The sequence below is a fragment of the Fundulus heteroclitus genome, chromosome 24 (assembly GCF_011125445.2).
Source record: "Fundulus heteroclitus isolate FHET01 chromosome 24, MU-UCD_Fhet_4.1, whole genome shotgun sequence".
Taxonomy (NCBI): domain Eukaryota; kingdom Metazoa; phylum Chordata; class Actinopteri; order Cyprinodontiformes; family Fundulidae; genus Fundulus; species Fundulus heteroclitus.
Window position 1 is genome coordinate 13,533,556 of NC_046384.1, and position 21,305 is coordinate 13,554,860.

Sequence of the window (21,305 nt, forward strand, 5' to 3'; positions counted from 1 at the left end):
GCTGATTCAGCTTTTTTTTTTTTATGCACACATGCTCACAGAAATTCACAATAGCGCTACGAGGACTTGTGAAACACTGACCTCTGAGTCCCGAGGTGATATGCTCTCAGATTCCTATGCGGCTTTGAACACAGCTTTATGAATACAAATATTTTCTAAATATTTGAGCACTTCTTTGTATTTATCAAGCTGAAACAAAGCCAAGCTATATATCCTGGGTTGTACTGTAGCATGCATATTTTATAACATCTCCCATATAACACTGAGAACCAATCTGTTATTTTTTTTTTAGTTTGATTTATTAAAAGCCTTAAGACTTAAAATAAATTCACATTTACCTAAAATAGCATGTTACCACACTATGTATAATTTATTATTTAGATCTGGGAAGTAAAATAGACATGGATTGACATGATGATTTACGCATTCAAAATAAAAATTCCTGCTTGAATACCCAATAATAACCAGTTTCTATTGAAAGATCTGGCTTTCAAAACCTTATAATGCCCTGCCAACTTCCTTGGGAAGAGAAACAGGCCCACAGCATCACAGATCCTCCTCTATGCTAAGCAATGGGAATAAAGGGCTTTCAGCATCTTCACTCACTTGGTGTTTGTTAATAAAAGGCTTGAATGTTAGTCGTGTCTCAGCAGAGCTTAAAGGTACAAATTTAAGCAAAGTCCACATATTTAAATTTGTAATGCTGGGTCAGAAAAAGCTTTTTCCTTGCATGTCAACCAAATATCAAGTTGACTTGTAGATGGCATCTAATGGTTGTTATGGAGACCAGGTAATCCACCAAGATGGCACTCTGTTGTTGTCCTCCAATAGTTTGAAGATTTGGGAGATTTTTCTCCTCCAGCATTTTTCTCAGTGTGTGTGTCCTTGTAATGTCCGTCCATCCATCCGCCCATCCGTCCGTCCATCGTCTGTCTGTCCATCCGTCCGTCCGTCTGTCCATCCATCCATCTGTTTGTTTGTCCGTCAGTCCGTCCATCTGTCCATACATCCGTCTGTCCATCCATCGTCTGTCCATCCATCGTCTGTCCATCTGTCCTTCCATCTGTCTGTCTATCCACCCGCCTGTCCATCCATTTGTCTGTCCATTCGTCTGTCTGTCCATCCATCCGTCCGCCTGTCCGTCCATCCATCTGTCTCTCCATACATTCATCATCTGTCTATACATCCATCCGCCTGTCCATCCATCTGTCCGTCCATCCATCTGTCCGTCCATCCATCTGTCCGTCCATCCATCCTTCCACCCGTCTATCTGTCCATCCGTCCGTCCATCTGTCTGTCCATCCATCTGTCTGTCCATCCGTCCGTCCATCCATCCATCCATCCATCCATCCGTCTGCTTGTCCATCCAACTGTCTGTCCGTCCGTCCGTCCATTCGTCTGTCTGTCCATCCGTCCGTCCATCCATCCCTCCATCCGTCCGTTAATCCACCTGCCCATCCATCCGTCCGTCCATCCATCCCTCCATCCGTCCGTTAATCCGCCTGCCCATCCATCAGTCTGTCTATCCACCCGCCTGTCCATCCATTTGTCTGTCCATTCGTCTGTCTGTCCATCCATCCGTCCGCCTGTCCGTCCATCCATCTGTCTCTCCATACATTCATCATCTGTCTATACATCCATCCGCCTGTCCATCCATCTGTCCGTCCATCCATCTGTCCATCCATCCATCCTTCCACCCGTCTATCTGTCCATCTGTCCATCCATCTGTCTGTCCATCCGTCCGTCCATCCATCCATCCATCCATCCATCCGTCTGCTTGTCCATCCAACTGTCTGTCCGTTCGTCCGTCCATTCGTCTGTCTGTCCATCCGTCCGTCCATCCATCCCTCCATCCGTCCGTTAATCCACCTGCCCATCCATCCGTCCGTCCATCCATCCCTCCATCCGTCCGTTAATCCGCCTGCCCATCCATCAGTCTGTCCATCCATCCGTCCTTTCAAAGATTCAAAGATTCTTTATTGTCACCGCGTGTTACTGTGGCGAAATTTCTTTTTGGACACTCTGGTTCAGAGTACACATAACAGACAACAGACAATGATCAAAGGTGAAAGTTTGTGCAAAAGAGGGGAAAGAAATCCATCCATCCGTTTATCTCCATGTACGTCTTGTGTACGGCTGCGTTTGGGCTGAGTAAGTTGCTGCTGTAGGTTTTGGGTTTTCCTGTCCCACTTAACTTATCATGCCAGAGACTCCACTGATTATATGCAATGTCTAATCCCACACAATAAATATACTCATGTTAAACAGCTGCTGTTTTCATCCAGATAATTTTATTTAGCAAAAAATGTATTTATTTAATCAAATGAAAACGTTTTTTTGATCCATCTATACTGAAGGAGGCAAATAAATGTGGAAGCTGCTATATTTCTGTTGAACCCAGACATACACCAGCTTTCATCAGCTGGTTGTACCTTTTAAATCGTGAACTGACCTTGCCATGTTAAATCTTTGTTGTTCCTTCCGAGCTCATAAACTCTTCAGCCCCAGCTCCAAAAGCCTCCCTCTCTTAGCTTCTTTGAGCACATTTTCTTAACCCCGGTCCCTCATCTAAACCAGCACTACAGGCAGTGACATCTGCGCTGTATTTCTTTTTAACGCCGCTGATAACCCTTGTGATTTATAGCACTTGCGTCGCCACTGAGCTCTGATCACATCGCGGGTCACACAGTCACAGCGGCGGCAGAGAAGCTACTGTCTTAACAGTGAGTGAAGCAAATGAGCCCGAATGTTCCCGCTGGTTTGCAGATCATCGCATATGTTCGTCTGTCTGTTTATATTGCGGAGGGGGCTGATGGGAGGCAGTGATGGAGGCTGATGACTGGGGATCGCGCCGCTGTAGTCGTGTGTATGAATTACCTGTGGGAGATGTTCCCTCGCTGGAGTTTGGGATGCGGGGGTGATACACCTGTCAAACCGGAGCGAATCTCAACTGATTCTGCCGGGTTTCTCTATTCTAGGCCACATGTCAATTTCCTATCCATCATATATGCACATATTTTAATTTCTCTCATATCTATAGCATAAAATATACCATGAAATATAGATCTGTACCTGAGTCCCCACTCTTTCCCTCAGGGAGCAGATGACTGACAGATAAGCTCTTGCCCTCTAAATTTATGCACACTTCTTGATACCCCCCCCCCCCCCCCCTCTCTCTAAAGGGTTTCTGGCTTTAGGCCATAACTTACCTTCTTCCAGTTGCTTCCTCTTCTCCTCTCTCTCTCTCTCCCGGCTCCTCGTTTTTGTGGCGTCGCTCATAATTTATTGTATTGTTTTTAATTAAATGGATGGCGGGGGGTCTTGACGTGCCTGGCAGTTGCGAGATGCAACATTTCTTATGTGAATTTTAAATTCTGGGCACACCTATTTTGTAAAGCGGGACCATAAAGCTGAATAGGTCCCAAACTTGTGCTACCGTGTGTCAGGAGGAAATACACTGTTAGGCAAATGTCACCTTTTGGAGGAGGAGAGTAGGGCTATTAAAGCAACATCTGCGACACCATAAATAGAAGCGTTGCTGCCTTTTGGATCCATGGTTGCTGCGGTTCGGTTGGATTATAGCTTGATAAAGAGGAGCTATAAATTAAATATAGTCACAGCACGGTCTGTTAAATTAGTTAAAACCTGTGTGAAATGGTAGAAAAAACGGTAACATGCTGATCTTTGCTAAAAACCCAGCGAGACTTTGATCTGATAATGTTAAACATTTTGTGTAAGACATGGTCCGTATGTTTTCTCATTAGATCCATAACCCCACAAAGTTTGTCTGGCACAAATAATTTTGAAGTGGATGAAAAATAATACATTTTCAAACCTTATAAATAAAATTCTGAATTGTATCCAGCTCCCCATTTTTGATACCCTCAATTAGAATCTAGAGTAACCGTTGGCTTTTTAAAGGAAAGTATTGATCTGGTTGGATGAGATGACCTGAGCAAGATGGCGCCTCTGTTGAGCTTCTCTGCTGCAGCTCCGTCTGTTTCTCTCAGGCTTTTGTGATTTCTAGATTCAAACAGGTTTTACTATCTAATTTACGTTTATGTTTATGTTTCATGCCTTTTCTATATGAGATATTCTTATCTGTAAAAAGTGCTACATAAATAAAATGTATTTAAATGTTGACCTATAAACAAAATACATTCAAAAACGTGAGTAACAAAACTTACAGTGAACGACAATCAACCAATCAATCTATAATTTGTCGGTGGTTGAGCGCTTTGTTTATATGACCAGAGGAACGCAAAGTGCTTTTTTATTAAAAAGAAACAACAATATAAATTATAAGATTTATAAAAAATGGTTACATGGGAGAAATGTGCAGAAATATGCCGTTAACAAGGCTGTTGTGGATTTGAAGGACTGAGCAAACACAGTTCTGTTTGTTTTTATAATGAAGCGATGCTAAAGGAAACAAGCATAAAAATGCTAAGAAAAGAAATCTGCTGAAATCCTAATTGTTAAAGCCAAGGTCACATATAGAAAAAAAATAACAAATAATCCTAAAACTAGATAAAATAGTTATAAATACATAAATTACTAATCAATAAATAAAAAGTTTGAGCTAAATAGAAGTAAACTCAAATCTGCTTCAGTTTGAAAAAGTGCCGCACAAAATAAATGATAAAAATGAAAAACAATCTGAAAATCAGTATGAAGCAAACTAGAGGTGTAGTGTAATTAGGGCTCTGCCTGGGCAGCATTAAATCGGTCGTCTTGTTTGTCAGGCTGTGAGAGCGAACGCCTCAAAGGTTATTTTCCTCTCGCAGCGCACTCACGGCCCTGTAATATAATTCCTGTAGTGATCTGACATTCAACAATCACGGCTGGACGACCCCTTTGACCTTAAAACATAAGAATCTTTTATTTTGCAACCGCGCCATCCCGGCAGACACGTCGCCGTCCCTGAGGAGAGTTTTTCTGTCGCAGGATTTTCCTGTCACGCTGACATTTTCCTCCCCTGACGCCCGTGTCAGTCTTGTCGAAACGAACCCGGATGGATCCTTTGTGTGGGTTTTGAAGATTTTTTCTGCTCCTGGTATGTTTATCAAATAAACATCATCAGCATCATATTGTTGCAACTCCCTGGGCTCGACGCTCCGAGGCCAAACGTCCCAGAATCCCGACGTGACCCGTATCGGCGCGTGAGTTTGGATTTCTCTTTCTCAGACTGGAGGTACCCGAGCTGACGTGGTTGGTTGCTGTCTCCGGCTCGGCTCTCGTTACGCAAACCTGTTTATGCGCAGTCTCCAAAGACGTGCTCCAGGCGCGAGAGAGAGAGAGGAAAGAGAGGTGAGGTGGTAGACAAAGGAGAGAAAATGAATCGGCTGGAGCCATTAACATTAGTTTTAAACACTAGAATAATGGTGGACTTTATAGGACATTTCAGTGATTTTGTTATTTTAACCTAGAAGAGCAAGTCAAAATCTTTAACCTCGCAACTAGAGAAAAACTGTTTTTGCCTTTTTAAATTTGCATAAATATCTGGTGCTCTGCAGTGTGAGAATAAGTCTAATTTGAAGAAATGCAATGCAGGTTTGGCCGGATACAAGCGGCTGAAATGAGTTTTCTCCGTAGTGTGTCTGGGCTCTCCCTTAGAGACGGGGTGAGGAGCTCAGTCATCCGGGGAGGACTCAGACTAGAGCCGCTGCTCCTCCACGTCGAGAGGAGCTAGTTGAGGTGGCTTGGGCATCTGGTCAGGATGCCTCCTGGACGCCTCCCTGGTGAGGTGTTCTGGGCACGTCCCACCGGGAGGAGGCCCAGGGGAAGACCCAGGACACGCTGGAGGGACTATGTCTCTCTGCTGGCATGGGAACGCCTTGGGATTCCTCCTGAGGAGCTGGCCCAAGTGGCTGGGGAGAGGGACGTCTGGGCCTCCCTACTGAAGCTGCTACCCCCGCGACCCGACCCCGGATAAGCGGGAGAAAATAGATGGATGGATGGACAATGCAGTTAATATTAAGGCTGCTCAATATATAGCTAATTTATAAAAATATCACAGATTGCGATACGCATATTGCCCGGTGTGAAGCAAGTGTTGGCTACCTATTTTAGCACACAGCATTCAGGCTCCCAATATGTTTGGTGACATTTGTTGTTTAAAGCGACATAATTAGCTTGAGAAGGTAAAGAGGCGGTAATGTTCATGCCAAAACAATACAAGTCGGTCAGAGGCAACCTTTTCCTTAAAACCTCACATTTGGGATGGAAATTATGAATGTTTTGGGGTTTTTTAGTAGCTGGATGGACTACTCATTATCTGGGATCTATGTTTGCTATGAAGCAGAAAGACATTAACGCTTTAATTCGGTTTGCATTCAACACAAGCTGTATCGTTATCGCAATGTTTACCAGTCTTATCACATATTGCAACTTTTCACCCTGTTGTTATGGCTTGGTTCTGTGACTTTAAAGAATTTTGACTGAAAAACAGGCAAGTTTGTGTGTGTGTGGGGTAGGGGGGTAACATGAAGGATAGAAAAGATGCAACAACCTTGTTGCATGAGTCTGCACACGCATAAGTCAGCAGACTGCTTCTACAAATCAAATCAAAGAATGGGTCAGTGTCTGGAGCCCCCAGAAATCTGCCATTACGGTGGCAGCGGTGCAAAATGTGATGTCCTCCCTACTAAATGTTCCATATATAACAAAGTGGAAGCAATGAGGAAAGATAGCAACTCTGGCTCAATTTGATAGGCCATGGAATATCTGAGGGGCCGCTAAGGCGCTGGTGCACAGAGGTCACCGGCTTTCTGCAAAGTCAGTCGACCTCCAAACTGCAGATGGCCTTCAGAATAGCTCCAGCACACACAGTAGAGAGCTTCATGGGTTGGATTTCCATGGCTGAGAAGCAATTTATGTCGCTACTGGACTCTAGAGCAGTGGAGATGTGTTCTCCACCATCAAGAAGCCTGACCCGTACGATTGAATGAGGGGGAGGTTTGCAGTGGCCAAGAGAACGGCACCTGCCTGACTACGTTGTTTCAGGTTAAAGTTTGCCACATACTGGATTATGGTGTGGGAATGTTTTTATGGGTGGTGGGTTTGGCTTCTTAGTTCCAGGAAAAAAAGAACCTTTTACCGGTTCTGTACGTTAAAAAAAAAGTAGGACAAGGTGCATCAGGTACATACAGTGTGTCCCCGTTTATCCAGTGGATCAAAAAGAAGTAGATAATAAAATAAAGATAAAAATACAAAATAGAAATAAGGCAGAGGATGTCTTATGTACATTCACGGTGACTTATATACATGTGTATTGACATATATTCAGGTGTAATAGCAGCAGAAGTCACTTCTTTCACTAAACATCTGAGCTTTAATTCAGCGCTCTTCAGATTCATTATAGTTTATTAAAGCTGTGCACCCAAACAGACTGAAATGTGTGCTAAAATTTAAACAAAAGGTGCCTAAACCATGTTATTTTAGTGCACCTTTAAGCAAGCCTGTTCTAATGCTTTTTTATTACATTTTCCCTCTTCCTACTTGTTTGTTGTTATATGATAGATTATATATATATATATATATATATATATATATATATATATATATATATATATATATATATATATATATATTTATTATTATTATTATTATTATTATTATTATTATTATTATTATTATTATTATTATTATTTCAGCACCTGTCTCTTTAAGTCACCACCGCCCTGATTGGTCGTCTGATTGATCAAACATGGCAGCTTCTGACTTTTCGCTTTAGTTGTGCCTTATATCTCCTGCTCATACATTATGCAGATGCATTTCACAAGCCCTTTTCAAACATGTAATATATAAAATGAATGGCTTCATAAATCTGTTGATGAAATGGCATTTGGCCTGACATGGGTCACATTTAAGATAATGTCCTTGGCAGCTTTAGCCAGTGACAGTGATGAAGAGACCACCTGCAGCCAAGATATACCTTAACATGTGCTGGAAACGGCGACCAAATCCCACCTTTTCCTGCAAGGAATTAAACCTTATAAGGTGTCAATTAGCGTAAGCTACGTTTTAGATGTTCTCCGCGTGCATGGGAAAAAGTAGTCTAATTTTAAAGGATGTTGGATTTATTTATCTATTTATCTTTTTTTTTTTGACAGACGTGTCTAAATAAAAAATGATGCAGTGAATCCCAATTGAGCCAGCGCTCTGCTGCCTGTGTGAAATGACAAATTACAGCAGTTTTTCCTCCAATTTTTTTCTTAAATCCTGTTCAGCCCATTCACTTCACATTGCTGCCTTAGTTAAGTTGCCGCCTGGACCTCCTTGTTCATTTGGCTCGACGCGGGTCCTCCTGTAGCAGTGGAAAAATCATGGTCCCCATCGCTCTGCTGCGTCCTGTTTTCATTACATGGACTCCCTCACTAGAGGATAGGGCTATAACATTGCTCTCCAGCTCTCCCATCACCGCTCTTTCTCTCTTTCTGGAAGGAGTGTTGGTCTTTTCTGGTTCATTTCTGCCTCTGGACCGTTTAGGCATCAGGTTTTCCTGTTGATGCCTTGGAAGACAGGGGTCACTCAGGCTAGAATAAAGGTACAAACAATCTGTTCTTTGACAAATCTTTGACATGTTGGCCTGAAATCCAAGCTTTGATGACTTGAACTGGTACATGACACTTTTATTACCATATTTTGTTAATAAAAAATAACAATTTGTCGACTCTGAATGGAGCAGCTCGTTTATTTAAGCAGTTTTCTCAGTATGTATGGTTTTAGTGTCACTTGGCATGAGCTGCACATCTTATCAACCAGAGTTGGGCAGCAAAACATTTTCTCAGCTTACAACACCAATAATCTACCTTCTTCAATTTCACACTGATAAAAAAAACTGTATGGAAATTATAAACTAGTTGTACTAGTTTCCATACATTTTAGATTAATAGATTTTAATCGCCATTTCTGAGTGAAAATGAGTGAAAAACAGCTACAGATATTGAAATAAATTTCTCATCTACAAGTCTTTTGACGTGGTTCTCAGCCTCTTCTAAGTTGCTATATTTATTCATAATAAACCCGATGTAAGGCACATATTAGCTATACCGTTCTCTAGCGCAGGGGTTCCCAAAGTGGGGTCGCGAGATGGTCCAAATTTACAATGTCAGAGTCATATACTAGTTTTGATATAGCAATATATGGAAATCATCTTTTTCTTGCAAATATATAAAATTTTCTTCAAAATTTCTGATGGGGCTTTTTTGTGAAAGATTTTTTTGTGAAGATTTACTACAGTGACCCTGTTCCAATTATTTGAGGGGGGGGGGGGATTACGAGAATAAAATAATAATATATTAGGTGTACAATGATATGAGAATTAAGTCAAAATATTACCAGAACAGTCTTAATATTTTGAGAATAAAATCGGACCATTACAAGAATGAAGTAACACAGATGTTGCAATGTGCTAAAAAGATTTAGTATTTCCTTATTTGTGAAACCAATACCAAAGATTAACTTTACAAGATGCTCAACGTTCCTCATTTTTACACGGTGGGGAAGTCTGTGCTTTTTTTTAAATAATAATTCTTACTTTATCACTTTATTCTCGTAATTAACAAAAAACAAAAAAAAAGCCCGAGCCAAAAGGGGGTCATCAGGCTCTGGCACTGGGTTCTCAGGTTGAAAAGTTTGGGAAACCCTGCTCTAGTGGATGCTGCACCAAGATGAATTAAATATCACTTAACTTCAGTTAAATTGCAAAGTTGAGGTAGGATTTGGTACCAAAATCTTGTAGCTGATGCTGTTAGAAGATTGGTTTGATAGTATATGTTTAGACACCAATGTTTCATTAAAATTGAAGTTTCCAACATCTGAAAGGGAGTTTTCCAAGTCTTCTTTTGCTATAAAAGGGAATTTGGGAAGTTTTGAATGCTAGGTATGAAACTTCAAACATTTCTACTGCCATGCATCTCATGTTGTTTCAGACACGAAATGTCAGAATGCTCAACCAATCTAAGTACTTATTGACATTTTATAATAAGGTAAGAATAAGAATAATGTGGGAGGCTTCATATAAGAGTGTAAATAATAGATGGTGCATCAATTTCTGATCTTGGGTCTTTTTTTTTTATTAAGACATGTTTTTAGCACATTTAAAAAAAAAAAAAATTCAGAATACCCAGAATACAAAAATCAAAACCTTTCTCAAGAAGTCTTTTCTACATGTAGGAGTAAGCGTATTTTCTTGTTGACTGCGCTCCCTGTTACATTGCATTCTGGGATTTGTAGTTTTAGCCGATTGTGCACCCGGACGAATATGAAGCAGCATGTTTTTGAGTCGCTGGGCTTCGGCACAACTCCACCAGAGAAGCACACTGTTTCCACACTCAGACCTTAGTTCACCCAATCATAGCTCCTTATCTGTTGTCTGTTCACTATCAGAAACGGAGAGTTTAATCAATTTCCTGTACTGAGCAGGAAGCCACATTTAAGACGAGAAACCGCACTTTAGGGGTTCAGCCACACAACTGATAACAATTTATCTTCAACAAGCAAATTGAGCAAGGCTGAATAGAGGCTGAGACTTTGAGGAGTGCCTCACTTTGTGCGGGTAGATTTGGGTTTGCAGTCCTGCAACACTCTGAGGGGAACTAAAAGAAGTTTTCAGACACTCAGCTTCCCCTGGACAATGCAGGAAGGGGGGAAAAAAGACTGAAAAATGTTCCCAAAGTGGGTCTAAGAGAGGCGTTAGACAGTAGGGGACTTCAGCTGGGAAAATAGTACTGCTCGGGTTGCAGCCGTGCTCCGAATGTGACGCAGCAGAATCCTGAAGAACCCACGAGACTAGTTGATACCGTCTGAGTTTTTCTCTCTTCTGAAGCCCAATGGATGTTCAAATCCTGTTCATGTTTACCCTTAAAGTGAGGGGAGGTTGTTTTTAGTCTTCCCCAACAGCTCTATCAGCATTTAACTAAAGAACCAGGGTAGGGATGAGGATTTCAGCAATGACTTTTTCTTGATTCATTGTGCTGTGCCATCAAAAAGGCCTTATATGGAAAGAGAATGCGTCTCTGAAGGCATTTATTTGAATCAGTACGCTTATAGTACTCATAACCTTTAAACTTTGGCACATTTTTCTAATTGCAGCCACAAACGTCGGCATATTTTATTTGGAATTTATATTAGAGACCAAAAAAAAGTTGCACTTCTTTGCTGTTGCCACTGCTAAAGAAGGTGGCAGCATCATGCTAGCTGGGCGCTTTTCTTCAGCAGGGGACATGGAAGCCGGCCAGAGTTGATGGGTCGAATACAGAGCAATACTTGAGGCCAGGTCAGCCAGCCAGCTAAATCTGTAACAAGAGTAAATAAAGATATGCTCACAGATGCTCTCCAAGCAACCTGGGTGATGGGCAACAACAAAAAGAATTCAATCTAGCAGCGTAAAGCTAAAGGAGACACACCTAAAAGGTCATGCAGTTGTGTTTGGAGCGAAAGACGGTTCTAGAAACTATTGATTCTAGAGGAGCTCAATATAAATTATTTTTTTATGTGAATAATTAAAAGAAAAATGGCATCCCTTTCCTTCTTTGTGTTGATCAACCATATAAAATCCCAATAGAATACATGAAAGTGTCTGGTTGGGGTACATTTGAAAACGTTAGCTGTTTTTGGCAAGCCAGTGTTGATAGAAAAGAGACTTAAGCTGGAAATGCATAAAAACCTGAGATGACCAACACGTAAACGCCTCTCAGTCGCTCACGTAGCCGTTAGCAACACGTGCTCCAAAAGCCGACATGGCAACTGCCCTCGTCTAATGCGTCTCTTAACTGCAGCGCAACCCTGTTTCTCTCATCCAATATGGCATTGCTCTAATGTTTAATGAAGCACCCTTTCGGCGTTTTACTGATGTCTAATGAGCTTTTCATCGGGAAAGTTCAACTGTGGCTTCTTTATGCACGACTGTAAGCCCAACGCCGCTGAGGATTCTTTGCAGCAATAATAGGTGCTGCTTTCATGCTGCAGAACGTTGTATTATGAGAGCATCAATGCGGCGCGTGGGTGTTGATCTTTGCAAATGTCATGCTCTATTCTGCGAGGCTCGAATTGGACTTGGTATAAACCCAACCCCCAGCTTGTTTGTTGTTTTGTTTTCAGTGGCCCCCCCCCCCCCCCGTCATATTCAGATGTATTCCCTTATTTCATTTTCACGACGTGGGTTTCCGGCCAATTTTTTTTACACAAAGCGTCGCGAAATGTAATTTCACAACGCATCGCAGTGCAAGCACCTATTCCGAGTGCCATATGCTAACGCGTTTATGAAGTTCAGGGACAGATTGCTAGCGCTCTATTGTCTCTTAATATCTGCTTTACCTGCTTTAATTAAGGAGAACAGCAGCAGCAGTTGCCTGCTTAGTGATAATGAGGTGCGGTGCCAAATATGAATAGCGGGAGATTGACCGTACGCGAGGGGGACATGGCTAAACGACTGCGAAACAAAGCGCCGTCAATGGCTGCCTTAAAGTGCTTGATTGGAGAGGCTCGGGCCGTAATAAGCAAGACAAAGTGGATGCTGAACTAACAGACAATTAAGCTGCCACATCTGGCAACGGTGCCGCGAGCTGGTACCCAGCCGCCGCAATTACACTTGTCTGTCACAGCCCGAGCGTCGGGCAGGAGCAAAGGATAATGCTTACCCTTATTCAGAGGCTGGGAAGTATTTTTAGGAAACACTTCCCGCTGCTCCGACACCCTGCTGAAAAAAAAAAACATTTACCTGTCCTCACGGTTTGGATTTCTGGGATTTCTATTGGGTCACAAGCTGCTGATAACAAGCTGCGGGGCGATCTTTATTGAAAACCCTAATGCTGGCTTTAAAAGGAGTAATTGATGAGAGAGAGGACAGCTGGGGTGTTTTTTTTTTCTTTTTTTTAGATTTAGTTGCACTTTGGAAGCCCAGAAACAAAAAGCTGAGACCTTTTAAAGGTAATATCAGCTTTGATACATGCGGGAGTTTGCACCAATGGGTGAGAGATATAAAAAAAAAAAGAACCAGCTCTTTTTTTTTTTTTTTTTTTTTTTTGTGCAAGCATTTTCTCCCTTATAGATTTACTGAATTTATATGTCAGATGCTAAATCTATCTCTGCTTGATTTAGCATCTGCTTGACAGGAAAAGCACTTTTCATTTATAATCGTGTGCAAATCCATACAGTAAGTGGTGGTTTTAAAAGGCAGAACATATTACCGGACTTCAGCTGTGGGTAGTTTTCTCAGAAGTGTCGAAAACAGAGCAGGTCCTACACTTTTAATGCCGGGGGTCAGAAGGGCGCATAAAACCGGGGATATTATGCCGTAATTCAACCTAACGCCTGTCCATGCTGTTCTATAAGTTAAAGTTTGAGAAACATTAAAGGAATGTTCAGGTTTTAAATCCGTACGCAGCAGCATAATAGAGCCATTTTTTTTATATAGAATCCAGAGTTGTTTGAAGATTAATCCTGAAAGATTTTCAGGATTCCGCATCAGTTCACCGGACTGTCGGCTCATGTGCCTTTACCCCCCAACCAAAAAGGGATACATATTTAGACGTTTTTCCCCCACTGGCTTTTGGATTTAATTTGTGTGACCTTGTTAAAAGGAGGCAGGAAAAAGAGGAAAGGATAGACCTCCCTACTTTAGAGCTTGATTGTTTGAATCAGAAAAGGGAAGCGTCAGCAGATTAACTCGGCACTGATGGTGCACTTCCTGCATGCAGATGTTTTGATCTGTAATCTATTTAATCTTCAGCTCTGAAGGGCAGTCCAATGCTCTGCACACTCACAGCTGGAAGTTTTTGATTCGGCTCTCTTCGTCACGTGAGATTCCTTGGCGAAGCGCTTCATGAACGTACGGCCTTCTTTTTTCCTCCTTCTTCTTCTTCTTTCATGCTATACCACCTGTGTCACGTTCCACAGACAGAGAAATGCATCAGTGTCTCCTCTCTCTGTCTGTGGGAGATAAGGGGGGGGGGGGGGAGACAATCGCATTAAGAGTCACTTTACTCGGAAATGGAGCAGAAGTTGGGATTTAAATGTTAGGATCCATATGCTTAAAATCCTTGCGTGCCTGTTTGTGGATTCCCCAGCCTGAGCACGTTGCTCCTGCAGCCTTAGCTGTTTAGAGATAAACTAGCACAAATTAACACGCCACGGCTATGGGAATAGCATGCAACCATATGCATGGGGGGGGGGGGGGGAGCACCCCCTCCTCCACCTCCTCCACCTCCTTTTGTAACAAGTCCTGGAGAGTGACACTGCAGCTGGTGTCAGCACAGCAGTGGCTAAGTCAATGCTACAATGCTACATGCTGTTCAGATCCATGCCTGAAACCTCTTGACATCAGAGGTGGCACACTAAAGGATCGGTGTTTCCCCTTACTGTGTTTGCACCTGTCATATTACGGCTCCTTTGTGTGTGTGTGTGTGTGTGTGTGTGTGTGTGTGTGTGTGTGTGTGTGTGTGTGTGTGTGTGTGTGTGTGTGTGTGTGTGTGTGTGTGTGTGGTTATTTTCTCTTCCTAATGCTCTAATGCTTTGTGGCACCACAGAGACCCCTGGTGGACCACAGAGGTATTGCACTTTGTGTGTTCACGCAGCTATAAAGCGTGTGGGTGGTCCAGGACATGCCCTGACATCCCAGAAGTCACTCTTGTTGTTTTTTTTCCGTCACTTGCTAACTACATGCATTGCCCTATTGTTCAGTTCTTTTTTTTTTTCTTTATAGTTAATAGTTTTTTACAGAACCATTAAAAAATCTAAACTGTTCACCTGAGCAGGGCTCTGTAAAAGCATCCCTACCCCTTGAACCCACAAACTTCAGTGTATTTTATTGGGATTTTAGGGGGGAAATTAAAACACAAAGTAGCGCATTTTTAAAAAGTGTAAGAAATTGATGTGGTGTTTTAAAAAATGTTTTACTGCAAATCTTAATAGTGTGGCATGCATTTGTCTTCAGCTCCTTCACAAGTCACCAAACTAGGACATGGTTATGGTTATTAAAAATCTTATTCTCATTCTAAAGTCCATTTCTTTTCATTTATATTTTCATGTTTTTGCATTAAAGCCAATTTTTTTATGTTAAAGTGTCACAAAGGTAAATATTAAATATAAAAACCTAGCAAATAATGTTGCATTAGCCTTTGGTAGTCTTTTGCTCTGAATTAAGTTTTTTTTGTCCACTGACGTTTTTCTAATTTTGACAAATTTGATGAATTTCATAGAACGGTAGCAATAAAGTAGTGAAGTTTAAACCAGGTTATAAAAGAAAAAACAGGCTTTAATCACGACACAGAGCAATGTTCACTGCAACGTCTGGAAATGAAATAGGTTTGACAACAGCAAATCCAACCAAACATAGAAGCGCATCTGCACCAACGAGAGAATAATCAGAAAAACAGCAAAGAGATGCAGGTTTACTCTCAAGGAGTTATGGAGGTCTACATCTCTGTTGGGGTAACAGGACAGAACAGGGATTACTTGTGGCCTCCTTGAGAGGCAAGAATGAAAACTGTTGTTCAAAGAAATCCATGAGATGTCCAGTTTGGCACAAGCCTTAGTAGGAACACAACAAATATGAGAAGGAAGGGGCTCTGATCTGATGAGAGCAAAACTAAAGTGTTTGGAGACCATGCAGAGCATATGTAGAGGAAAACTGCAGGTAATCCTGCCTATGCTGAAGTATGTAGGTTGCAGCATTATGCTTTGGGCATACTTTAGTAGAGAGTGGAAACCTGAAACCAGAGCAGATAAGATGGATGCAGCAAGAGAAATGAGTAAACCTGGTAGTAAACCTGCTAGAAAACCTGCGAGGGGGGCGGAGCTTCACCTTCCAGCAGGACAGCATTTTTAACATACAGCCAGACCTATGATGGAATGGTTTACATCAGCAGCGTCAAACTCATTTTGGTTTAGGGGCCGCATACAGCTTAATCTGATCTCAAGAGGGCCACACGAGTAAACTCATTGTAAGATTGAATAGAACTAATAAAAGTGGACTTGTTGTTGATTTTTATATTAAATGAATTTCACTTTTACACAATATATTATGAATAACCTCAGCACTTTTAAGAAAAGTATGTGCAATTTCAACAATACATTTACTGAGTTAAACATTTACTTAAGTGCATTATGCATAAGAACTGATCACAGTGATTGTACAATGTTGAAAAACATTTATTCACATTTTTTGGAACTTAAAAACACTGTCCTGCATGACAAAATACATCAAACAGATAAAAATGAAGAAATTATTTAAAATAAATTTTTCTGAAGCTCAGCGCTACCATCAGCTGATTAAAACACAGCGCCCCTCGTGGACAATATAGGAACTGCAGATTATCCATTAAACAAAGTACATGTTTTTTTTCAATAATTGTTTTATCATTCTCTTTTATCTCCTCTCTTTCACCTTTTCTTTTTTTCTTCTTGTTCTTCCTTTCCTCTCCTACTTTCCCATTGTAGTGTCCATATCATTTGAGATATTCCCCGCATGAATCATCATAAAACTATTCACATTCATAAATCAAGCAGAGCATTATGGCAAAAGCAGTACTGCTTCACTTGTGAAAGTCAAATCTGATGAGCTCTTTTTGGCATTAAGACAACAATTATTATTGCCACATTGCCAGACAGGACACTGGGGGGATAAAAAATTATTGTTGAATAATGATAATGCATTTAGCCACCGGGCCGGACTAAATTGTTCCGCGGGCCGTATGTTTGACACCCCTGGTTTACATCAACACAGATACATGTTACAATGGCCTAGTCAAAGTCCAGGCCTAGATCAAATTGAGAATTTCTAGTAAGCTTGGGTCGACATTAAGCAAGGCATTGACGAATTTGAATGATGTGAATATATGAATAAACAAAAAAAGCCCCACTTTTCAGTCTTTTCAGTCTTCTTTATCTAAATTTGTCACATCTATGCACTACTTGTGTTGGCCTGTTATATAAAATCCAAGTAGAGCACAAGATGTCTGGCGGTGTGCTGTGACTAAACGTAAAACAGTTAAATAGGTAGGAATACTTTGGCTGCATCCCCAAACCCGATTTGTCCTGTTAACACAGCAGCTATCACCTGGCCATGCCAGACTGAACTAAAGGGCCAAATTAGAGCAGGCCCTGTGAGGTAAAATCCGCATTATCTTTGAACTAGCAAGTACCCAATTATACGCCACAGTTATCGCACATCTCACAGACTTCTGAGTCATTGCCATAGGGCCAGCGAAGAAGCAGAGATAATAAAGAGCCGCTGAATCACCCTTTTTTTGCCTTTTTGGACACAGCTGGTTCTACCTCCCTGTGTTTCTTTTCTGGGCCTGAGTCACTCCTGATTCTGTTGATACATGTTAATATTTCTTCCTACCCATTCATGTTCCCTCAGTAACAGCATATGTGCCACGCTTGTGAAAAAAAAAAAAAAAAAGTTAGAGGTCTCTAATCCAAAGCCGAGGGGGGGGAAAAAAGACTTTTAATAGGGTTTTATCTGTCTCCCGTCAGAGAGGATGTTGTGTTCAAAATGAGCTGAGCAGAGAGAAGACCTCCTGCTGATGTGAGCGGAGCGGCTTATGTGTTCATTTGTGTTTTCTCTGGACTTTCCCATCACTCAGTTCACTTCATTCTGGTCATCCCGGAAAAAAAAAACTCAGTTCATTATGCTGCCTACTCGGATAAAAAAAAAAAAAAAATGCTGACTTTTGCCATCTGGATTTTTCAGTCCTATATTTTCAGGGTGGCGTCGCTTTCACTGGCTGTGTCTCCCCCTCATGCAGTCAGGCAGCCTGTTTGGTAGTTTGTAGGGCAATGAAAATTATGGTGGGAGATTTTATTTTTGTTATAGTTACCATTTCAGGGGGAAAACAATATTTCTTTATGAAAAATTGGCATCATCGTATCTACATGCATTTCTGTATTATTTTACATGAGATTCCCAACCCCAGCTAAGATGGTTTGATGCCAACAAGGTCTTCAATATGGTTTACAATATAAAAACCTTGAGATGTGTAGATTAAACTCTACTTGCATCAAACACAGCTTTCACACATATGTGCATAACATTGGGTCTTTCTTTACTCAAACGTCGACTATCTCTCTTTGCAACGAGACCGTCATAATTTAAGAGGAAGTTAAAGTCTTGTTTTCTTGACATTTACACAGAAAGGCCTATTAAAGGCTTGAATCAGAAACTGGATCAATGTGTATGTATGTGTCTGTGCAAACTTTGTAATAATGAAATTCAGGGGGTTTTTTATCTTAGAAAATGGCAAACATAAAAATATATTGTGAAAACATAGACTGTTACTATCCACTGGCATAGAGTTAAATCCCGACTTGCTAAAATCTGCTAAAACATGGGTCTGCCACACTGTTTGGTACTTTTCAAACCCCTCTGAGGAGTCATCCACTTTTCAGCAAACCCTCCGTGATAAGACATCTTTGAACCACGGGTGATGAAACCTTTGCTGGTAAACTCTCACAGCCTCACTTCAGAAAATCTGAACTACTCCTCTAAAGGAAAACCTCGGTATATTTACCGTGAAAAACCACCCCAACAGAAGCTTTAGAAGCATAAACAAGCCTCCTGCGTTGGTCTTTGTGTGTGCAAGGCGGAAGAAGCCTAAAGAGGAGCCATTTGCCGTCCTGGTGGCAACATTGCAGTATTCTGGGCTTTTCATCAGTGCTTGGGGTCTGGAATACATCCCAGCAGCAATATCTCAGTGAAATAAATAATAGGGCGTCTCTCTTTGACTGTGTTCCATTTTTGGAGGTTTTATTCGCTTCTTCCTCCCAAGCTCAAGTTTGTCCTGCTTTACGTCCACAGTGTCTCCTCTCTCAGTATTCATACCATGTTCAGAGAATCATCATTGACTTTTCAGCTGTTCTCACATGTCAGTAAAGTGTTAGATGCCAAACAATGGCAAAAGTAAGCAAGGAAATCTTTTCAAAATCTGTCTGAGAGGGAATTCATAAGAGGTTTCAAACGAAGAGAAAATACGAGTGAAGCAGGTTCAAGTTAAATAACTTTAATTTCCAATATGGCAAAATAGAAAATGAATTACGTTTTCTATATCGCTCTTTAAATGTGCAGAAATAAACTCTTTTCTTGCTTCAATACGGGAAACAATAATTACCTTACGTATAACACATTACCAGCTAAATTCATTGCCCGCGATGGCAATGCATTTACAAATGGGCTGAATTTTCCTTTTGCAATAAAAGCTTTTTTTTTTTTTTTCCTCCAGTGCTTTGTTCAAAATGCAGCAATTGAAACTGAAATGTAGCAACTGACCCTAAAAAGGGTCCGTTGAAGAGTTTAAGGGCTTTTATGGTGGTTTAGAAGGTGGTTTGAAAGAGGGTTCAAGAGTTTTTCCATGCTCTGAGGGCTTTTGAGGGAATTTAGAAAGGACCTTAGATGGTTCAAGATGGCATGAATGAAGATCTTAAAGTGGGGGTAGAAATGTATACAATAATTTTTTTTTCTTTTTAAAAGAAAGAACTGGAGTCTCAAGAGACATTCACAGCGAATCTCCCAATTCGATCCATTTCTGTTTAAGTCTTCTGTCTTTTATTGATGTTTCCAGTTTATTGCCACCAATATGCTGCTGATATTATCTAAGGAAAAAGCGACAGCTATTTTACACACCGTTACTCTCCACCTCCTCGTATCCTTCTTGAATTAATGAGTAATATTCTCACCAGATCCACGCCGGCGTCGTCTCATATCCTGTTTTGTTGTCCCTCACAGGAAGTCCCATCAACCTCACATGCAGCGCGTTCTTCGGCTACAGCGGCGACGCCAGTCCACTCATCTACTGGATGAAGGGGGATAAGTTTATCGAAGACCTGGACGAGGAACGGGTTCAAGAGAGCGACATCAAGTAAGCGCCTCGACACCCAGCTATGTCTGACGAGCATTTTTAAGACGTCTATTACTAAAAAGAAGAGTTCAAATCATAAAAAAGAGACATTAAGTGACTTAATTGGCCTTGCTCTCTGAAAGCGTGGATAATCAAAATTCATGAGGCGCTTCTTATCTATTCATGTGCATCTAAACTAGTAAATGCCTATTTAAACCCAATTCCCATAACTGTTGGATCACGCAGCAACACCTCGACCAGCATCTGTGCTGTCATTGAAATGATGGCCATGAATGCCTCATGTGCCTGTTTAATAATGCAGACAGTCATGCATTCTTTATCACATAAAGTCCTGTAAATATACATATATATATATATATTCACAGTTAAGGCATTGCTCCCATCGGTTGTGGCAGAAATGGGAAGGCAGCTCAACCCTTTTCTATCCGGGTGACCTCCCATCATTTTGCTCATGTTTCTCATTAGAAATTCCTTTCTGCTTCCTTCAAAGTCACACGCTGGGTGAGAAATATTCCAAATGAAATCTGCCGAGATCTGCCCGGCTCTAGCTGCGTTCAGGACGCTCCTGAAAAATCCACAATTCTGTTTTTTGTTTTGTTTTTTTTACTCGTTAATTTCTTGGATTAGATTAGACCGTCAGACTCACGAGGAGACAAAAGGATCATCAAAATGCATCGATACCAGTCTGACGTCAGCAGCCCCCATTCACTGACCCTTACCTCCATTCAGTTCAGTGTTTGTCTCCTAGTGACCTAATCATCTGATTATAGGATTTATTCTGGTCACGCGTCTCAATTTAGTAAACTTTGTCAAGGAATGAACATCATCAAAGAGGATGGGGCCTATTTGTTTAGTCCAGTCCAGCAGTGCAAAAATGTGGTCAGGTTGTGAGTTGTCTTTTAGATGTAAATATGTATATAAAGTTGTGTCAATTAGGGGCTTGTTAATGATTAAATAGCAGTTTTTGACCCACTAAGCAAAGTTTTTCAATGAAACTTTAAATGTTAATGGTTTATCCACGCGTAGACGTGCACGATTTGTATTATCATTTCCAGTTCATTTCTACCTCTATTTAGTGTAAACTGGAATGTTGTGGCTCTGCTTTTCACGCTATGGTTCTGGATCCAGTTCCATCCAGAATGTCTTGACCAGCAGCTTAACACTGGGGAAAATGTGTAATAATGGCATATTTTAGAGAAACATACGTCCACATCCGCCAGTGTTCGGGCTCTCTCCGTGTCACTCTGACGTTCTCATCGCTTTGTAGCTCAGAACCCTGGACAGCGACGTAGCCGCTTTCATCTTTGTTCTGGTTGTACTTTACGCTTCATATCAAAGAAGGAATCCCTAACATGTTGAGATTAGGTTTTTCTCCTTCCCCTTTTATCGACTGTCTACTCCTGAGAAAACATATTTCTCACTGGTTTAAAAAAAAACTACAAA

At 41.2% G+C, this 21,305-nt stretch overlaps 1 protein-coding gene across 1 annotated transcript in view; it reads left to right on the top strand.

Annotated features, from left to right (window-relative positions):
- The window catches only part of LOC105921525 (interleukin-1 receptor accessory protein-like 1), a 203,190-nt gene that overhangs the window by 138,415 nt on the left and 43,470 nt on the right, over nucleotides 1–21,305 (top strand). Inside the window, exon 5 of the mRNA XM_036128528.1 lies at nucleotides 19,730–19,862. Within this exon, the coding sequence (XP_035984421.1) occupies nucleotides 19,730–19,862 (133 nt within the window). The remainder of the gene's footprint in view (nucleotides 1–19,729; nucleotides 19,863–21,305) is intronic.